Below are 19,660 nucleotides of genomic sequence, written 5' to 3'. Positions count from 1 at the left end.
TTTCACACACACGGAGACTACGACACCCATATATTGACAGATAGTTGTAACGATGTGAGAATCCACGGCTTTGCGTACAGTTGACTGGCGTTCCTCACATACCTGCTCACCCTCAGTGACCACTGTCCTGAAGTTAAGGTGGACCATTGCATTGGTCCACACCTTATGGGCTGCTCTTTGCATGTCACTGAACATCCTTTCACTGTAGCCATCCTGCATGATTGCAGAACGTTCTCTGCATAGATGTGCTAAGATGTGCTTACTTGTTTGCTCTTGTCTCTCCATTTATTCCTCTCCTCCCCCCATGTACACATTTTTCACAAGTATTTTTATAGCTCGTTTAACTATTGGGCATACATATCCATGTTGCATGGATCGTAATTTCCTAGTAATTCCTATTATTGCTGGGGTCAAAGAGGATGCAAAATCGTAAGACTTAACTTGTCATAATCAGTAGTGCTTTTGATTGAATTGTCTGCTACCTCAGACTTGTATTTATTTACGTGTAACAGTTTTTCTTGTATTTATTTACGTATAACAGTTTTTCTTGCCATTATTTTAGTTTTCAAATAGACTTTTGGTTTAAGTAAAGATGTTTGTTGAAATGCAAACATTTCACTGTCCTTCTCATACTTAAATGAGAAAAGAACCATTTAAAATGTGAGTGTTGATGGAAAGTTGGTTTTAAAATTGGAAGACATACACATCTACAACTAAACATGGTTCATCTTCACGTTTTATGATCTGACAATGGTTCATAGGGATCAGCTTGTTTCTTTTTGTCGCTGAATGATATTCCATGGGGATCAGCTTTCTTTTGTTGCTGAATGTACCAGTTTTTCACTTTGGCTTATTTAAAGACCTCTTGGTTGCTTCCAGGTTTTAGCAATTATGAATAAAGCTGCTGCAGACATTTGCATGCAGTTTTTTATGTCGATGTAGGTTTTCAGCTTTGGTTAAATACTTAGGAGTGTGATTGTTAGAATGCAGAAGACTGCATTTACCTTTGTAGGAAGTGGCCACCCTGTCTTTCAGAGATCATTTTACATTCCTGCAAGCAGTGAGTGAAGATTGCTGCCACTCCTTGTCAGCCTTCATGTTGTGGCATTTGGGGCCAGTGTAGTAGCCTCTTGTTTGAATGATGGGACATTGGGCATCTTCCCAAATGCTTGTTTGCCATCTTGGGTCTTTAGTGAGGTATCTGTTAAGGTCTCTTGCCTGTTTTATAAGTGGGTTATTTGTTTTCCTGTTGCTGAGTTTTTAAGAGTTCTTTGTTTAGGTTACAAGTCTTTAATCAGGTAGGTGTTTTTTGCAAATATTTTCTCCCAGTCTATGGCTTGTCTGTTCATTCTCTTAACAGTGACTTTTGCAGAACAGATGTTTTTAATTTTAATGAGGTCTGCATTATCAGTTTTTTCTCTCATGGGTCATGCTTTTGGTGTTAAAAAGTCATTGCCAAATCAAAGGAGACTGTATCTTGGTTTTCTCCTTTGTTAGAAACTTCATAACTTTGTATTTCACTTTTAGGTCTATGGTGCATTTCCAGTTGATTTTTGTGAGAGTTTCAAAGTCTCTATAAATTCATTTTCTTTTGCATGTGGATGTCCAGTTCTAGCAATGTTTTGGAAAAGATTTTCCTTTCTCCATTGAATGACTTTTGGTTGTGTGTGCAGTTTTTTTGTTTTGTTTTTTGTTTGGTCAAAGGGACCTATTTCTAGGTTCTCTCTTGTTACACTGATTTATCTGTTGGTTCTTTTGCCTAGTATCACACTATCTTGGTTACTGTAGCTTTACAGCAAATCTTGAAGTTGGAGAGTCTTCCTTGAAATTGGAAAGTCTGTTCTTTTTTAATAAGCATGTTGTCTCTTCTGGCCTTTCCATATGAATTTCAGTATCAGTGTATTGATACGTGCAACATAACTTGCTGGATTTTGGTGGAGATTGAATTGAATCTATACATCAAGTTGGGGAGAACTGACTTTTTTTTTTTCCCCCGCCTTTTTCTAGGGCCGCTCCCACGGCATACGGAGGTTCCCCGGCTAGGGGTGTAATCAGAGCTGTAGCCACCAGCCTATGCCAGAGCCACAGCAACTTGGGATCTGAGCCACATCTGCGACCTACACCACAGCTAATGGCAACGCCGGATCCTAACCCACTGAGCAAGGCCAGGGATCAAATCTGCAACCTCATGGTTCCTAGTCGGATTTGTTTCCACTGTGCCACTACAGGAACTTCAGAACTGATTTCTTAGTGGTATTGAAACTTATCTACAACCATTGAATATCTTTCCCTTGATTTAGATCTCCTTTGATGTGGTTTTCTTCATAGAGATTTTTGTATAGGGCTGTTTTGTTAGATTTACAACATTTCTTTTTCATTTTTTTTCTAGTGCTGCTGCAATACAGTGCTCCCATTTTTAATTTCAAATTCCCAATTGCTTGTGGCAAGTGTGTAGGAAAGTGATTGACTTTTATATAGTAACATTGCATCTTTCAGCCTTGGTATAACATACACTTAGTAGTTTCAGAAGGTTCTTGGCCAATTCTTTTTGGCTTTTTTTGGTTTGTTTTTTTAGGGACGCAATTGCAGCATATGCAAGTTCTCAGACTAGGGCTTCAATTGCAGCATATGCTCTAGTTCTCAGAGCTGTAGCTGCCGGCCTCCGCCACAGCCTCAGCAACACAGAATCCTAGCCATATCTGCAACCTACACCCCAGCTCATGGCAATACTGGATCGATCCTTAACCCACTGAGTGAGGCCAGGGATTGAACCCGCCTTCTCATGGGTACTAGTTGGTTTCATTACTGCTGAACCATCAGGGGAACTCCTCTTTTTGGCATTTTCTACCTGGACAGTGGTGTCTTCAGCAAATAGATAGTTTTATTTCCTATCTTGCAATCTGTTTTCCTTTTATTTCCTTATCCTTTTGCAGCTAGGACATTCAATATGATGTTTAATAGGATGATAAAGATATTAGGGGGAGGAATCTAGTTTGTCACCATTAAGTATGATGTTAACTATAAATTCTCTTGTAGATGTTCTTTATCAAATCAAGGCAGTTCCACTCCTATTTGCTGAGAATTTTTATCATGGGTGTTGGGTTTTTGCCAGATGCTTTTTTCTGCATCTGTTGACATAATCACGTGATTTTCCTTCTTTAACTTGTTGATGTGAGTTTCTTCTGCTCAACATCACTTTGTTGTTGCCGCTCAGTAGATACACATCTGTGTCAGGAGGGAAATTTTGGGATCCTAAGTAGGGTGTATGTGCATCCTGCCTTTATGTAGGTAATGTCAAGCTTTTCAAGGTGCTCCTACAGTTTGCAACACCAGGGTCTGAAGTTTCTAGTTACTCTGCACCTTCCTATACTTCAGTGTTACCACTCTGTTAATTCTAAACACTCTAATGGATATGAAATTGTATCTCAGGGTGGGCTTATTATGCATTCACTATTGGCTATGAGATCAGGTGCCTTTTTATGAATCTGTGAAATAACTTATTTTGCCTCTTCTAGTTGCTGCTTCGTTTTTCTGTCAACTTATGTCTCTCTTGATTGATTTACAGGAGTTCTTTGTTCTGGGCATGAGTCTTCTGTTAGCTCTGTACGTTGTGCTCGTCTCCACTTTATGGCTTAACCTTTTGCTGGAGTCAGGTCCCCACGTTGGGTGTAATAACCCTTTTGTGCTGTCAGATGGGAAATAATAGTAACTCTAGAGGGTTTAGAGAATGAGATGACATAATACATGTGAAAGCATTTTGTAAGCTCTGTTGGCTGTATCGTGCTGGTATCTGTATTACTTTGTGATTTACTGATACTGTCCATCTACGTAAATGTGAGTTCCTATGTTTATTATATATTTATTCTTTTAAAATCTTTCCTCCTCACTCAGGCCTACACCTGGTGACAGTGCTGTAGTGTTTCAGAAGTCCATCTAAATAGCTTGGTTTGTGTTTGTAGTAAAACAGATACAAAATGTTTCCCTGGGGGGGATATTTATTGACATTTCTTTTGGTTTTGAATATGTGCGTAAAGTACTTCTATTTGTTTTGCTAGGCAAAAAGGATAAGTTACGTGTCTACTATCTGTCATGGTTAAGAAATAAAATACTGCACAATGATCCAGAAGTTGAGAAGAAGCAGGGCTGGACCACTGTGGGGGATCTGGAAGGATGCGTTCACTACAAAGTTGGTAAGTTCAGAGGCGGTCACAATGGTATTGTTTCTCCAGGGCTTCACTGATCTTCCATTTAAAATCCATGCGGTTTTGAAACTTCGAGTAATGAACTTGTTTCTGAGGCACCTTCTAACCCTAAGGCCTGCAGGGCACTGTTGTTTATCACTCAGCTGCTCCTACTGCCCCATCCTCCAGCCACCGTCATGCTCAGCACACAGTTTTCCCTTGTTGGATGGTTATCACCCTTCCTCTCAGTCTGCTTTCTTCTGTGTGGTTCAGAGTATCCTCTGTAAGGAAGCTCTGCCGGAGGAAGGCCCACCGATCTGGGCTCCTCCTTTGCGCTGCAGGCTTGTTCCCACTTAGAGGCCTGCGGGTCTGGGCATGCGTGTTAGGACCTTTGGGGGTTTGCCCAAAGAGCTGAGGCTGGTCTTTTGAATTAACTGTTATGCTTATCACTAATAAATGAATCTTGCTGGCCTATCAGTGTTTGAGGGCAGCTGTTTTGTTCTTTCCTTGTTGACCTTCATGCCATGGTTCTCATGAAATGAGATCTCACAAGAACAAAACCAAAAGGAACTTTTTTTGTATGTTGAGGGGAAAAAAAAATCAAAATACTGACACTAAAGTTGGAAATAAAGAGGAAACAATGGGGCTTAGCCAAATTTCTGTTTTATGGGCACGATGATGTATTCTAATTGAATTGGAAATAGGAAGTTGAGAAGATGGGCACATGATTTCTTTGTATACTTAAGACTGCGTAACGTGGGAGCTCCCATTGCGGCTTAGCAATTAACAAACTTGACTAGTATCCAGGAGGATGCAGGTTCAATCCCTGGCCTCGCTCGGTGGGTTAAGGATTTAGCGTTGCCATGAGCTGTGGTGTAGGTCACAGATGTGGCTTGCATATGGCATTGCTATGGGTGTGGTGTAGGCCAACAGCTGCAACTCTGATTTGACCCCTAGCCTGGGAACTTCCATATGCCATAGGTGTGACTGTTAAAAAAAAAAAAGAACAAGGGGCTATTTAAACTTATATTTAAATAACAAGAAATAAACTAAAGTTTTGTTCCTCGTGGCACTAGTACCTTCCAGGTGTCCAGTGGCCCCATGTAACTTAGTGGCTGTCATACTCATAGGGTGGATAGAAAATCTTTCCGTCATTGCAGAAAATTCTCTCCATAAGCCCTGGTTTGGACAGCCTCATAATCCTTTACATCTTAATATTGATGTGATTTCTTTGAATAGTGATGATGTATGAAATTTAACAAGGAGAGTTATCTAATCAGCCAGCCATGTCTCATGGTCAGAGGAAGAGTGGGGGATAGTGCTGTGATGTGGAGAGCGTATGCAGACATCAGGGAGCTGTGCGTCAGGTGAGGCCAGGGCCCCTCCAAGGGCTGCTTTACACAGGGTTGCCAGCTCTCAGAGAACTGAATGAGCTGTAAAGGAGGCCTTTATGTATGCTATACATAAAGCCAAAGAGAGATTTTCTTTACTTTGGGTACAGAATTTCAGGTAGCATCCTAGCGAATACTCTTCTCTCTCTAGCTCAGGAAGTGGTTTGAAGTGATACTTGGCCTTAGAGGCAGACATAGGTTTCAGACTCAGTTGATATATATTTTGTCATAGCCCTCTGGGTTCCTCCGTCATAGCCCTCTGGGTCCATGCAGGACTCAGGAGAAGCCACGTGGAAGATCCAACCCCTCACTGGGATTCTAGAGCCTCTCGGCTGGTTAATCATGTCATTATCCCTTGGAAGTGATCCTGAGCCCTCGACACTGTGGGCTGGAAACCTGATGCTGCCCCCTGGTTATTTAATACTTACCGTGCTTGCTGGTAGTAATCAGAGTGTTAGGGTTGAGTCTGACGCAACATCGGGCAAGCTGGGAGCAGCCCGACTTGTACACGAAAGGATTGGAAAAGGGGACTGTGGGACTTGATCTCTCTCAGCATTTTTCTCTTGTTGGTTTGCATGGATCCATAGAAGCCATATTTATAGACTGATGCAGAAAACGGATAAAAGAATTTAGAGCTCCGCGTTGATACTGACCTATTTTCTTCTTGTTCTTTCAGTAAAATATGAAAGAATCAAGTTTCTGGTAATTGCTTTGAAGAGTTCAGTGGAAGTCTATGCGTGGGCACCCAAGCCATACCACAAATTTATGGCCTTTAAGGTAACAACATCAAGAGTGCTTAAAAGTAACATCACTCACGCTGTGACCAAGAGCCAGGAATAAACTGAATGGATAAAACTGATCAGTTAAAGGCTACGTGCTGATATAGTATATAAGTTGATCGTGCAAGAGGCTGTTTCTCATGGAATCTGCCTTGCTGTCTGCTTCCTAAGTCTTCAGAGCATGAGAGGGGGAGAGTTATGTTGGGCAGAAAACTGGATGGAAAGGCAGAGTACCCCACCTACACTTAAAAAACAGACCGTGACCTTCTGCCTAAAGTCATGGATGTGTATAATGCTGTAGACTTTATGTTTTTGATAGGTATCCAACAATAGGCAGCCTTAAGGTATATCAGTTCAATAGAGTGCTAGTTAAAAACTTTAGTACAGAAATTCTTAAGGACACAAGGAATGTATATTGGACATTAAGTAGAAAAGTATTAAAATATGGAGTTCCTGTTGTGGCGCAGTGGAAACGAATCCAACTAGGAACCATGAGGTTGCGGGTTCAATCCCTGACCTTGCTCAGTGGGTTGGGGATCCAGAGTTGCCGTAAGCTGTGGTGTAGGTTGCAGATGCAGCTCAGATCCTACATTGCTGTGGCTCTGGCATAGGCTGGCAGCTGCGGCTCCAATTAGACCCCAGCCTGGGAACCTCCATGTGCTGCGGGTGTGGCCCTAAAAAGATAAAAGACCAAAAAGTAAATAAATAAAATAAAACATGTGTAATATACCATCTTCGTTTAAAGAAAAATACTGTAGAAAAATATTAGCAGTTATTTTATTCAGTTGTTTTTATATTTCTTCTTTTGTAATTCTAGAGTTTGCACTAGATACAAATTTATAAAATTCTTAATTAAAAATGATACTACTATGACATTAGATATTATCAAAATATTATTAATATTTTGATATTGGACACAAAACCTTAAGAATTGCCCCCGGGGCTGTTTTGGTGCAGAGCAAGCATCTTCCAGATGCTGATTAACAGACAAAAGCAAAATAAAGACTTAAAGAGTATTTTTGCTTATGGTTTTTGCCAAGTAGTTCAGTAATTTGAGTAACTGAGTGTCTGGGTCTAGCGTCTCTAGTTTGAACTATTAGAAATCAGTTCTGGGGAGTCCCCTCTGGGGCACAGAGCGGGGGATGATCCAGCTCGTCTCTGTGGAGGTGCAGGTTAGATCCCTGGCCCAGCACACTGGTGGCATAGGTTGCACATGTGGTTTGGGTTCGATTCCTGGCCAGAACTTCTGAATGCAGCATGTGCAGCTGGAAAAGGGGGGGAAAAGTATAAAGAAGATTATTTAAAAAAAAAAGGGGGGGGGGGAGAAGTTCTGCATCGCCTCACAGCTTTTCTTGCGGTTCCTTCCTTGCAGTCATTTGGAGAATTGGTGCATAAGCCATTACTGGTGGATCTCACTGTTGAGGAAGGCCAGAGGTTGAAAGTAATCTATGGGTCCTGTGCTGGATTCCATGCTGTTGATGTGGATTCAGGATCAGTCTATGACATTTATCTACCCACACACGTAAGAAAGAACCCACACTCTATGGTTGGTTGACTGGCTTCATTTTGTTTTGACTTTTTCCTTTACTCTGCGTAGTGAACTAACACAAGCAGGGATTCCTTGCTGCCCCTTTGGTGTGGGGGTGAGTATTTAAATGCTGTGCCCTGTTCAATAGCTCTCTGCTCCGAGACAAGTGGGAACCCACTCTCTGGCTCTGAAGCCCTCCTCAGAATTCTTAGTCCTGGCTTTCACTAACATGGGGTGGGTTGGGGCAGCTGCTGGCAGGTCAGAACATCCGTGGGTTGGGAGTGGGTAGAGGAACATGATTTCCTAAGTGGAGCCCCCCCATCCAAATGTGTTCCAGGGGCCTCAGAAAATGTGAACCAGTAGAATGTATGACCTATAAAAGGTAGACGTTCAGACATATGTATATCAGATGGGTTTTTCAATGTCTTCCGGTTGCTATATGTATCACCAGGAATCTGAATGAGTACCTTCCCCAGGTCAGTCTTCCTGAGCACTTCTGCAGGGGCAGAAATAGCCACAAATGTGCGTGCCTTTGTTTTGTTCCCCTTCTCTAGATCCAATGTAGCATCAAACCCCATGCAATCATTATCCTCCCTAATACGGACGGAATGGAGCTTCTGGTGTGCTACGAAGACGAAGGGGTTTACGTGAATACCTACGGGAGGATCACCAAGGATGTGGTCCTGCAGTGGGGAGAAATGCCAACCTCTGTAGGTGCGTGTCCCCCCGACAGGTAGAGCCACCCCCCCAGGCACTGGTTTGACCAGTTGTTCAGACCTTTGGGCCCTTGAACAGAGGGGGTTGGCAGCAGGTGTTGGGAGACTGTAGACATGTAACAGTCTCATGTCAGGACAAAAACTCAAGTAGTTATTTTTAAACACTCCTGTCATTCACAGTCCTCCATTTAATCCTTAAGAGAGCCAGGGAGAGTAGGACAGGTGGAGCTGTTGACCGATGTATGGAAAGTGAGGGAAATGAGTAAGTCAGGGATCGCTTTCGCCGGCTGGTGGCCGAGCCTTGTCCACACGTGGCCTCTGACCTCGCACATATGTTCATGAGCAAAGGCAGCACCTGGGGCTCTCAGGGTCCTCAGTTTATATCCCCAGACTGCTCTGGTTTTATTGTGTTCAGGTCACTGGCTCTGTCCATTTGCCTTTTCCCCTGTCTCTCTAACCGATGTGATGCAGACGTGAGCTAATCTGTAGGCAGGGGGGTCTGTGTGCTAGAAAAGCATGGAACACCGCTGGGGAGTCAGCAGACTCAGCCGTCGATTCGGAACACGCCTCCCAGGGTGAAGCGCAAGGTCGCCCAGGCAGAGTTCTCAGAAACAAAAATCCCCAATCGCTAGCCGTTTCGAGGTGTCAGTGGGTGTGTGTGTCTGTCTGTCTGTGGCTGGGGGTGTGTGTGAGAGGCAAGTAGCTTTTTTTCACGGTGATTTCCTGATCTTTAACATTATGTGTTTTTTCCTCTGAAGCATATATTCGATCCAATCAGACGATGGGCTGGGGAGAGAAGGCCATAGAGATCCGATCTGTGGAAACTGGCCACTTGGACGGTGTGTTTATGCACAAAAGGGCTCAGAGACTGAAATTCTTATGTGAACGCAATGACAAGGTAATGACCCCCTTTCCTTTCACTCGCTACCACATTCTAGCAGTGGTTTATTCTCTGTGGAGCTTAGTGAGCCTTTCCTTGGGGTTTGGATGGGTTCTACAATAATTGGCATAGAACTTTAGTAGTGACTTTTTAGACCTGTTTGTGGAGGTTGGGGTATATTTTATTTTGTTTTCGCTGTGAGTGGATGGAGGTGTTTATCTCATGTTGGATTTTTGAGTTTTGTTTTTGGGGGTCTGTTCAAACCCCCCTCCTCCCCCGTCAGGTAGCCTGTCTTGGCTATGTTTGGTTTAGGGATTGAGAAGGTTAAAGCTACCAGTTTAGATGGATGGGTTTCTTTTGTGATTAGAAGGAATCCCCATGGAAATGTGGGCGATAGAGTAGAAGTTTCCTCTCCCCTGATACATACCAAAACCACACCACTTGTTAGTCTGCCTTTTGAGTAGTGAAATGACTTCACAGTTTACATGGCACAAATGCCCAATAGGATAGATTGTTCTGTGCAGAATTGAGAGCACTTTCTGCAGGTGAGACCCCAGGGCAACAAAGCCCCAAGTTAAAACCTTTGTGTTTCAAAACTGGCCATATCCTTACAGAGAACGGTATGGAGGATGCTTAAAAAACCAAAAATAGAGTTAGATAGGATCTTGCAATCCTATTCCTGGGCATTTATCCAGAGAAAACTAATTTAAAAAGATAGACGCACCCCAGTGTTCATAGTAGCATTTTTTATAATAGCCATGACATGGAAACAACCTAAGTGTCTGTCAACAGATGAATGATAAAGATGATGTGGTACATATACACAATGTAATGTTACCCAGCCATATGAAAGGCTGAAATAATGCCATTTGCAACAACATGGATGGACCTGGAGATTATCATACTAAATGAAGTAATCAGACAGAGAAAGACAAAAGTCATATGATAACACTTGTACGTGGAATCTAAACAAATGATATACATGAACTTGTGTAAAAACAGAAATAGGCAGACATAGAAAACAAACTTATACTTGCCAAAGGAGGGGCAGGGGTGGGGGAGGGGATAAATTAGGAGTATAGGGTTAACAGATACACACTATTCTATATAAAATAGATAATCAACAAGGACCTATATACCCTGTGTATAGCACAGGGAATTCTACTCACCATTCTGTAATAACCCATAATGGGAAAGGATCCAAAAAAGAATAGCTGTAAATATGTAAAACTGAATTACTTTGCAGAAAACTTTAACACTACACTGAATGAACTATATACTTCACTTTAAAAAAGCAAACAAACAAAAAAAACCCTAAACACAACAACTGGCCACCTCTTTGTCTTCTCCAGGACCTACTCCCTCCCTCCCCAAATCTCCCAGCCTCAGAATGGAGCAGACAGCTGGCCAAGGGTGTTGTCCCACCCGGGGCCTGCTTAGGGAAGGTGGAGATGGTCTTTTCTAAACCCAGGTTTCTCTCTTCCCTGCCACTTGGATAAAAATATGTCTGACCACCTGAGGCAGCTGACTGCAGCCTTAGAAATATTTCCACCTCTTCTATCACGTTAAAATGCATTAAACGTCCTAGCAGCCAGACCTCAGGGTGACTTCTCAGATTGAATTCAACCTGACAGAGAAGGGCCATCACTTCTCCTTGCATCTGGGCCTCTGCCCAACTTCATACGCCACTCAAAAGAAGCCTGTCACTGCCACCCCGCTTCTTTGTGCAGCCCTTTCGCTCGTTTACCAGTGTAGGTGGCCTCCCCCCACCCCAATATCTCCCACGTCTCTTTACCTTGAAAATCCACACCCAGGGTTTTGCAGCTTTTTGGGTTTATCATTCATGATGTCATAGCCATCAAAGTTTATTAAGAAAAGGCACAAAACTACATTCTCTTACTTTGACTGTAGAGTCCCATGGAAGAACTAAGACATCTCAGTGTAATTTTTTAAAAGAGAAAAATGTGGTTTGCTGAGGAGCCTCCCCATTGCTGGTAGAGTTTGCCAGACATATGTGTCTTATTTAAGAAGGTGTGAGCACTGGAGGTGAAAACACTCGATCCAGTTTGGGGAACATCACCTTTTTTTGTGTGTTCTCGGGGTGCAGGGCCACCCCATTCCTCAGCCTTCCTGGTGGAGATGAACGTTCTCTCCGCACAGACGTTGAGCGGGCAGCAGCCGGGGCCGGTGCGCAGCCCCGCTGACCCCACCGCCCTCTCCTCTCCTCCCGCAGGTGTTCTTTGCCTCGGTCCGCTCTGGGGGCAGCAGCCAGGTGTACTTCATGACGCTGGGCAGGACCTCTCTCCTGAGCTGGTAGGCGTGGCGGCAGTGGCGAGGCCGGCCCCCCGGGTCCTCACGATGGAGAACTTGGAATTCCTGGCAACTGGAGCCCGGAGCGCCCGGCGCCCAGGACGCGCTCGGACACCGCGGGCGGGGTCGCCCCCTCTCGCCCGCTCTGACCAGCCCCCCCATTCTCCTCCCTTCCTGTCCGAAATAAATCGAGGCTGCCACGCAGCTGGTGCTGTTGTGACTCTCCCGTCAGGTGCTATCAATGTTTGGGATCGAGCATCGGGCAGAGCGGACGCCTCCCTCCCGCTCCAGGATCCCGTGTCCCAGTGACTCTGCCCATGGTGTCTGCCGGTGGAGACGGGACGCGCGGGCGGGGTGGAAGTGGGGGCCGCGGGTGTACAGGGCGCTCTGACGAGCAGTTCGCCGAAGCGGAGAGCAGATTTAATATAGTAACATTAACAATGTATTTAATTGACATTTCTTTTTTTTTTGTAATGTGACGATATGTGGACAAAGAAGAAGGTGCAGGTTTAAGAAGTTAATATTTATAAAATGTGAAAGACACACTTACTAGGATAACTTTTTTGTGGGTGGGGCTTGGGAGGCGGGGTGGGTTAGGGACCCATTTGGTTTCTTGGGAATCTTTTTTTTTTTTTTTTCCCTCTTCCTCTGGGCCAAGAACTCAGTCTTTTTTCTTTTTTTTTTTTTTTTTTTTTTCTCCTCCCAGTGTACCAGGTTTTGCCTAAATCATGTTCAGGTGATTCTTAAAAAAAAAAAGAAAAAGAAAGAGAGGGTGTGCATTTATTTGAATCCTGGCCAGAACCTCGTTGTGTAACAGTATTAGCATTGCCTCAGTCAAAGGTTTAATTTTTGTTTAAACCTAGAAGTGCAACAGCAGTTTCACCACCGTCTGCATTTGCGGAGGGGAAAAATTGTTTTCAACCATGTGTTTTATTTTTTTTGCCTACCTCATTGTTTTTAATGCATTAAGAGGTGGTTTAGTATATGTTTTTGGAGGGAAAACATTAATGCTTAATTTAATCTTAATACCAAAACTATCTGATTGAAGTCTGACTGTTATTTTGTCACAGGTCTCAGTAGGCACAAGAGAAATTGTCCCTGAAGAAGGGGAACAGCCAAAAGGCTTGTCATGCTGTCTGGTGCGTCTGCTTTCTGAGCTGAGGCAGATGGCTCCGTTTCCACCAGATTCAGCCGTAGTGGTTGACGGGTGGCCATCGCCCACGGCACAAGAGGCCTCACTGTTGTCACCTCGGTGTTGCAGACAGGTGGTCGTGTGGGGACACCCCCATGAACTGTTAACAGTGTTGCCAGAACCTTTCCTTGGGGCAGGGGTATGTCCCTTTTCTAAAAATGCAATGCACTAAAACAATTTTAAGAATGTAGTTAATACTGCTCGTTCATAAGATAGCATCTTCCTGTGTTTTGCAAGGTGTGATGTTGAAGCCCTGGCTCTTCCCGTTCTCTCCCTTGCTCTCTCATTCTCTCCCTGTTTTTTAAACAAGTTTTACTTTATGAATATGTTCACGACATTTGTAATAAATGTCTTGGGTAATAATTGGTTTCACTGGCTTCTGGTCACTCACTTCCTCGGAGAATGTTAATCTCTTGGTAAAGGGGCAGTGCCTGGCCTCGTGGCTCTACCGTCTGCCCACCCTTCCTCTCCTTGAATTCTGATGGGAATGCTGCGTTCACAAAACTAAAACTCGGAGTTTCATGGGAATAATCCTTATCTGTGGCGAATTTTCTCTTATAACCTGAAAATGGAGGTTTTCCTCCCACCATACAGTGATCACTGGCACCTGTTTGCCGAGGCCCGGCCTGGCATTCGTGTCCCATTTGGCATCTGCTATGACTTGTCATTCTCTTTCTTCTGGGTCAGCATATTTGCCAGAGGCTCTCCTTTGAATTACAGAAACCTAGTGAAAAGAACAGAAACTCACAGATGCAGAAATAGCAGCTGGCCGCAGGCCCCCACCAGGACAGGCTGTTTTGAAAGGACGAGCTGGGTAGATGGGTTTTCTGTGCGTGTGACTTTGGCTTAGTGCGATGTCCAGAGCAGAAAGAGCTCGTTCTTTCCCATTGGTTCGTACTTAACGTAGAGGAAATTGGGGAGCTCCTCCCACTTGGGAGGGGCTCGAGAAGGGCAGACTCCGTCACCAGAGGACTGCTGTCATTGTCACGTTGCTGCCAGCAAACCTGCCTCGGCCTGGCTCTTGACCTGAGATGAAATGCACCACCACAGTGATCACGTGAGCCAGGAGGAGAAAGGGGCGTATCAGTTGCCGCCCCACCCGTGGCTTTGGTGAAAGGTAAAAGTTGGGTAGGTGTCTTTGAAAAAATACTAAGCTTCTGATACTGACACAGAAGAGGTGGAAAAAAAAAAAAGGATGAGGCCTCATGGTCCTGATAATCCAGACTTGACGTGCACTCAGTGTCTGTAAGGCCAGGGCTGTGACCCACACAGATGGCGCCAGTGGTGTTTCCTTGGAATCGCTGAGTACCAAGAACTTGTCAGAAACCAGACGCCCCTTCGAGGTGAGGGGTCGGTCCCGGCTCAGGTCAGAGCGCCCAGCCCTCTGGGGTTGGAGGTGGACGTGACGGAGTCCGTGCCTGGGCTTAGCTGACTGGGGCCAGCGGCCACTGGGCCCTGTGGGGTGGTTTCTGGCTCTCCTTCCCTTCGTGGCCTCGCCGCCTCATGAACCAGACTGTGTTGCTACAGCATGAAGCAGGCGCCCGGTGGGTTTCTCCACAGAAGAGGGTAAGCTGTCGCAGTTTCATCCTTCTGGAGAAAGGGAATGTCGTTTTCCTTTAGCAGGGTAGTGATGTCACAGGAGTGCCAAGATGGCAGAGTTACAATTGAAAATAGGGGAGTTCCCATCATGGTGCAGCGGAAATTAATCTGACTAGGAGCCATGAGGTGGCGGGTTCGATCCCTGGCCTCACTCAGTGAGTTAAGGATCCCAAGTTGCTGTGGCGTGGTGTAGGCCAGTGGCTGTAGGTCAGATTGGACCCCTAGCCAGGGAACCTCCATATGCCATGGATGCAGCCCTAAAAAGCAGAAAAAAAAAGGGAGAGAGAAAATAGTATTACAATGATAACATTAAATATGGAACATTAAGAACTATGACAGCAGTGCTCTTCAAAACAAAATACCGGTATGGCTCTAGGTTTAGTCAAAGCTTTAATAAATGATACTTTTCTGTATTTAAATTGGACTCTGTATTGAGTTCACTGTTTTTACGTTTTCTCATGCACGTTACGTTGAAGAAAATGTTTACAAAGGGCGGTTTTGTTACACTAATGTGCATCACGTATTTATGGTTTATTTTTAAATGGTTTTTTATGGGTTATTTAGGTTTTTGTCTTACTAGTCCATTTACAGTGATTCATAATCCCTAATTTTGCCAATTATAAATTTGCTAAACAATAATGCAAATGACAAGCTGCATTAAATTTACTAATCAGAGCTGCAAAGCAGACCAGTGGCAAGTCCACACAGCCTTCTCTGTTTTCAGTGCTAACTTGTTTTCTCTGTATTATGAAAATTACTGTTGTCCCTCTTCTCCCTTTTTTTTGTCCTCAAATAAAGTAAAGATAACACCTATTTTATGCGGCCTGATTTCAGATATATTCTGTTCCTTTGGAATGTTTCCTTCCTGTAAGGACCCCCTCTTCCCAGGGCAGGGCCCCCACATCCTGCCATCCCTGATAGGTTGCCCAGGGGGTAACACCCAGGCTCAGGGCATCAGAGGTGTGAACATTTGTTCAAGGGTCTTAGAATGAAACTGAGGATGACCTCTTGAGCACCACATTCCTGAAGCCAGAAGCAGAAGGGAGCTCATCCTTAAGGGACAAGCATGGTTTTATTTTCACAATCCTGAAAGGGATTAAGAAGTAAAACGCACCATCTCTGCTCCATAGCTAACAGGGTGATGAAAGGAGCTTTTCCTCAAATGGGTAAATACTGCTCAGCGTTGGAATTCCCTCAGTGCAGGGTCATGGTGGCCAGTCCGTGGGTGCATCCCTATAACCCCCCTCATCTGGCAGGAACAGTCCTCATTGAACGGGGCATCCTTCTCAGGTACTGCAATAGTCAGCGCCCTCCTTTGTGCTTCGTGCTAGAAACGTGTTCTCTCTCTGAGGCGAGAGTAAACATGTCAATCCCTAGACGCCGAACAGGACTTGTGTCCTTTTCCTACTTGCCCTCCTACTTGCCCACTTGTTGCAGCTGGTGGGTGACAAGGAGTAAACTTCTGGAGGCCCATCCCTCGTAGCCCCTGCTCCCACCCACCCTCCATGGGTCGAGATCTCACTCCCAGGAAGCCACCAGGGCAAGTCAGCCACTGGCACTGGCGCCAGCCCGATATTCCCACGTCACATGCCAGGGTACAGCGACGTGGCTGCTCTACGACCAAACAGAGCGGTGCCCTTGTTTGACTTTCACTTGAGGAGAAATAGCTGCCACGTTTTATAAAGTAAGATGGTTGAGGGATTAAGTTGGGAACAGGACTTGTGACATCTTGCAGGAGAAGTACTATGTGGGAGACCCTCAGAACCGGTCCATTTCGCCTTCACTCTCAGCCGATGGCGTCGTGTCTGTTTGAGAATCTTCCTGGAACTCTTGCATCTTCACCTCGCCCGATGTCCCTGTGCTAATAGTCTGATTCTCTCTGATCTCCTGCTGGTGACAACGTGTTACCCGCTCACTCTTCCTTCCTTCCTGAACGCAGAGCTCGCCCGTGGGCTGAGGGTTGGTTCTAGGTTTAACTATTACTGCTCTGTCTCACTGCTCTGTCTCTCAGATGGCTGCCTGGGTCTTTCCTTCTGTAGCATGAAATAAAAACCCTGATGTTAATCCAATGATGAAAGCAGCCCCCTGTGCTGCCTGGGGCTTGTGAGGAAGTCACTGGGGTAGCTGGGCACCCAAGGGGCTGGGAACCTCACCTGTGCTGGGCATGGGGCCACCTAGTCCCATTCCAGACCCAAGGACTCGCCCATCCCGCGACAACTTGGCTTCTTGTCAGGACCTCACGGGGCCGGAGCTTCTGTCGTGGCTCAGTGGTAACGAACCCATGAGGATGCAGGTTCCCATTCCTGGCTTTGCTCAGTGGGTTAAGGATCCGGTGTTGCTGTGAGCTGTGGTGTAGGTCTCAGATGTGGCTCGGATCCCTCATTGCTGTGGCTGTGGTGTAGGCTGGCAGCTGTAGCTCTGATTCGACCCCTGGCCTGGGAACTTCCATATACTGCAGGTGCTGCCCTAAAAAGGCGAAAATAGTGTGGAGCCCGTCAGGCCCAAATCATCTCCTAGTTTGCTTGGTTACTGGAAAGTTCAAATGTGACAGTCCAGCACAAAATGCTATAAAATAACTTTTTTTTTGGTCTCAGTTGTAAGCTCCTGGCAGCATGCCCCCCCGCCCCCCATGGATAGAGCTTAAGCACATAGACTCCCCTCCCTCCTTCAGCGTATTTGTAGGTCAGACGTAACCACAAACCTTAGAAACCAGTGCTAAACAGCTTTTCTGCAATAAATGGTATTACTACTCCCTTGATTCTTTTAACAGCTTTATTGAGAGACTCCTTACTGCAAAATTCACCACTGAAGCAGAGTGGCCTTTAGTCTACCCAGAGTTGTACATACATCCCCACTGTTCTTCCTTAAACATAGTTATCACCTGAGAAGGCAGCCCGCAGCCCACACCCCTTTGTCACTAGCTCTTGCCCTAGCTCCCTCATCTCCTGTCTCCCTAAACTTTCTGCAGCTCCCCATCTGCTTTCTCGCAGTGTAGACTTTGCCTCCTGGTTGGAGATGGTTCACGTCAGTGGAGTCCTGCTCTGTGTATGCTTTGTCACTGGCCCTTTGATTTAGCAGCGTCTCCTGAAAGTTTATCCTATTGTTTATCTCTGTCTTTGTCTTTTGTGTCTTTGTATTGGCATTCCTGGTTCTTAATCTTTGTCACTCACTTGCTTGCTGATGGCCTCTGGGTCCTGGGCTCTAGTGAAAGGTGCAGTTAGCCCCACCCATGCAGCCCCAGCCCTGAACACAGATTCCTGCAGTTTGAGCTCTTAGAAATCCGGCAGTCTCCTTCCCCCAGAGCTCTTGATGCTCAAGTCAGGTGCCTCACAGTTCAGGTACAGTGGTCGCATGTGGGACTGGGGAGCCTTCCAGAAGCATGGCCCTCTGCAGCCCTAGCACTGGCCTGTTTGTGGAGGGCCAGCTTCCAGCCCTGAGTCAGGTTCTCAGGCCGACCCTCTGCCAGGTGGGCTCAGGGCCTCTGCTCTCTTGTCCTGGGCAGACGGGTTCACCTGTCCCATTTCCAAAGGGCCTTGTCCTGTTGGGGCCTTGTGTCTCTTCTGGCATCAAGGACGTTTCCTTGGAAGGCCTTGTGGTTGTCCCTTGACCCCCTCTACCTGGTGCATCATTGAGTAAGTGTGGGCGCCTGTCAGCCTTTGAGTACTTGATGGCACTTGGGTGACTGACAGGCTGGGCAACCCCTGCGTGTACTGAGCGGTGCTCCTGGGGGAACGCAGCCCGCAGTGTACAGGGCAGCTCTAGGATCGGCTCTGTCTGCTCTGGATGGTACAGCAGAGCCTTCAGTAGCACTGTGTGTGCAAAGATGGACACTTTTTAGCTAAAATAGCAGCTGCCAGGAGAGCTAGTGTGAGTTGGGACTCATTGGAAAGAGCTGTGAAGTGAGGGGAAGGATGTCCCGTCTGCTCGGACCCCGTTTGGTTGGACACGGCCATCGAGGAATCTGGACCAACCACAGCCTCAGCACAGGTGGCAGACCGACCGGGAAGGGCTCCAGACCTGTTCCCAAGAAGACTGGCTTAAAGAACAGGGAATGGAAATAACTGGGAGAGATAATTATAAACCTCTGAAGCTTGTTCGAGGAGTCACTTCACCCTAGTTTGGTGTGATTAACAACAGCGACGGCGGTAAGCACTTGTGTGTATCAGCCCCCGCCATGCACGCACTAAGGGCTTTTCCACGTCCCCTCAGCTTGTGGAGGAGAAGGCAGGGTACCACTTGTCAGCTTTATCTGGAGAGATGCCCAGATGCAGGAGGGGCAGCTTGCTGAGGTGCCAGGTGGTGAATCTAGGAAAAGGGTTGAAGCCACAGACAGACTCCACCCTCAGTACGGAAAGGACCGTCAGACTGTCTGGAGAGGGAAACAGCCAACTTGCCTGGCTTCCAGCTTTATTTAAATAGTGGGATGCTGCTGTATGAAGCAAAGAGGTATTGGGGATGTTCAGTTCAAATTTATAATGTCCTTCAAAGATCCATTAGTGAGAACTGAGAGTGCGTTGCTCTTGGGCTTTGTGGAAAATGTCTATTAATGTCACTTTCACATTTATTTTTCCTTTTTAGTTTTCTAGTATGGTGATAATTCTTATGTCGACAGGTGAATGATTGCAGTTTTTAAACAGTTAACCTGACAAGAAAAGAACCCCAAAGGTGTATGAAGTCAACAATCAGAATACTTTTTAATGACTCAGGACATAGCAGCAGAAGCTTTTAAGATGTGCATAAAGGGAGTTCCCGTCGGGGCTCAGCAGTTAAAAAATCCGACTAGTATCCATGAGGACACTGGTTCGATCCCTGGCCTCACTCAGTGGGTTAAGGACCTAGCGTTGCCCTGAGCTGTGGTGTAGGTCACAGATGTACTGCTGTGGCTGTGGTGTAGGCCGGCAGCTGCAGCTCCAGTTCGACCCCTAGCCTGGGAACCTCCATATCCCGTGGGTGCGGCCATTAAAAAAAAAGAGAGAGATGTGCATGGAAATAAGTTAAGCTGGCAACACGAACCATCATTTTGTCGATCTCTATTGTAAGATATACACTTAAGTAAGCGCCATTGAATATGTTTTTTACTTAAC

The 19,660-nt window shown here is 45.6% G+C and overlaps 1 protein-coding gene across 50 annotated transcripts in view; it reads left to right on the top strand.

Moving 5' to 3' along the window:
• The window catches only part of MAP4K4 (mitogen-activated protein kinase kinase kinase kinase 4), a 166,433-nt gene extending 151,044 nt beyond the window's left edge, over positions 1–15,389 (top strand). For 25 of the 50 annotated variants that reach the window (XM_085018558.1, XM_085018553.1, XM_021087163.2 and 22 more), the window contains 6 exons: positions 4,056–4,190; positions 6,249–6,349; positions 7,724–7,873; positions 8,434–8,593; positions 9,354–9,493; positions 11,709–15,389. In XM_085018558.1, the coding sequence (XP_084874684.1) occupies positions 4,056–4,190; positions 6,249–6,349; positions 7,724–7,873; positions 8,434–8,593; positions 9,354–9,493; positions 11,709–11,792 (770 nt within the window). In that variant the 3' untranslated portion in view covers positions 11,793–15,389. Of the gene's footprint in view, positions 1–4,055; positions 4,191–6,248; positions 6,350–7,723; positions 7,898–8,433; positions 8,594–9,353; positions 9,494–11,708 lie in introns of all 50 variants that reach the window. The other 25 variants (XM_085018557.1, XM_085018552.1, XM_021087160.2 and 22 more) reach the window with 1 other exon arrangement.
• The last annotated feature ends 4,271 nt before the right edge of the window (positions 15,390–19,660 follow it).

This window comes from Sus scrofa, chromosome 3 (genome assembly GCF_054392235.1).
Source record: "Sus scrofa isolate SSC_HxYL_T2T_F1_AM1 chromosome 3, Sscrofa_HxYL_maternal_Yorkshire_Landrace_v2.0, whole genome shotgun sequence".
NCBI classification, from domain to species: domain Eukaryota; kingdom Metazoa; phylum Chordata; class Mammalia; order Artiodactyla; family Suidae; genus Sus; species Sus scrofa.
This window is presented reverse-complemented; position numbering and strand designations above follow the sequence as displayed.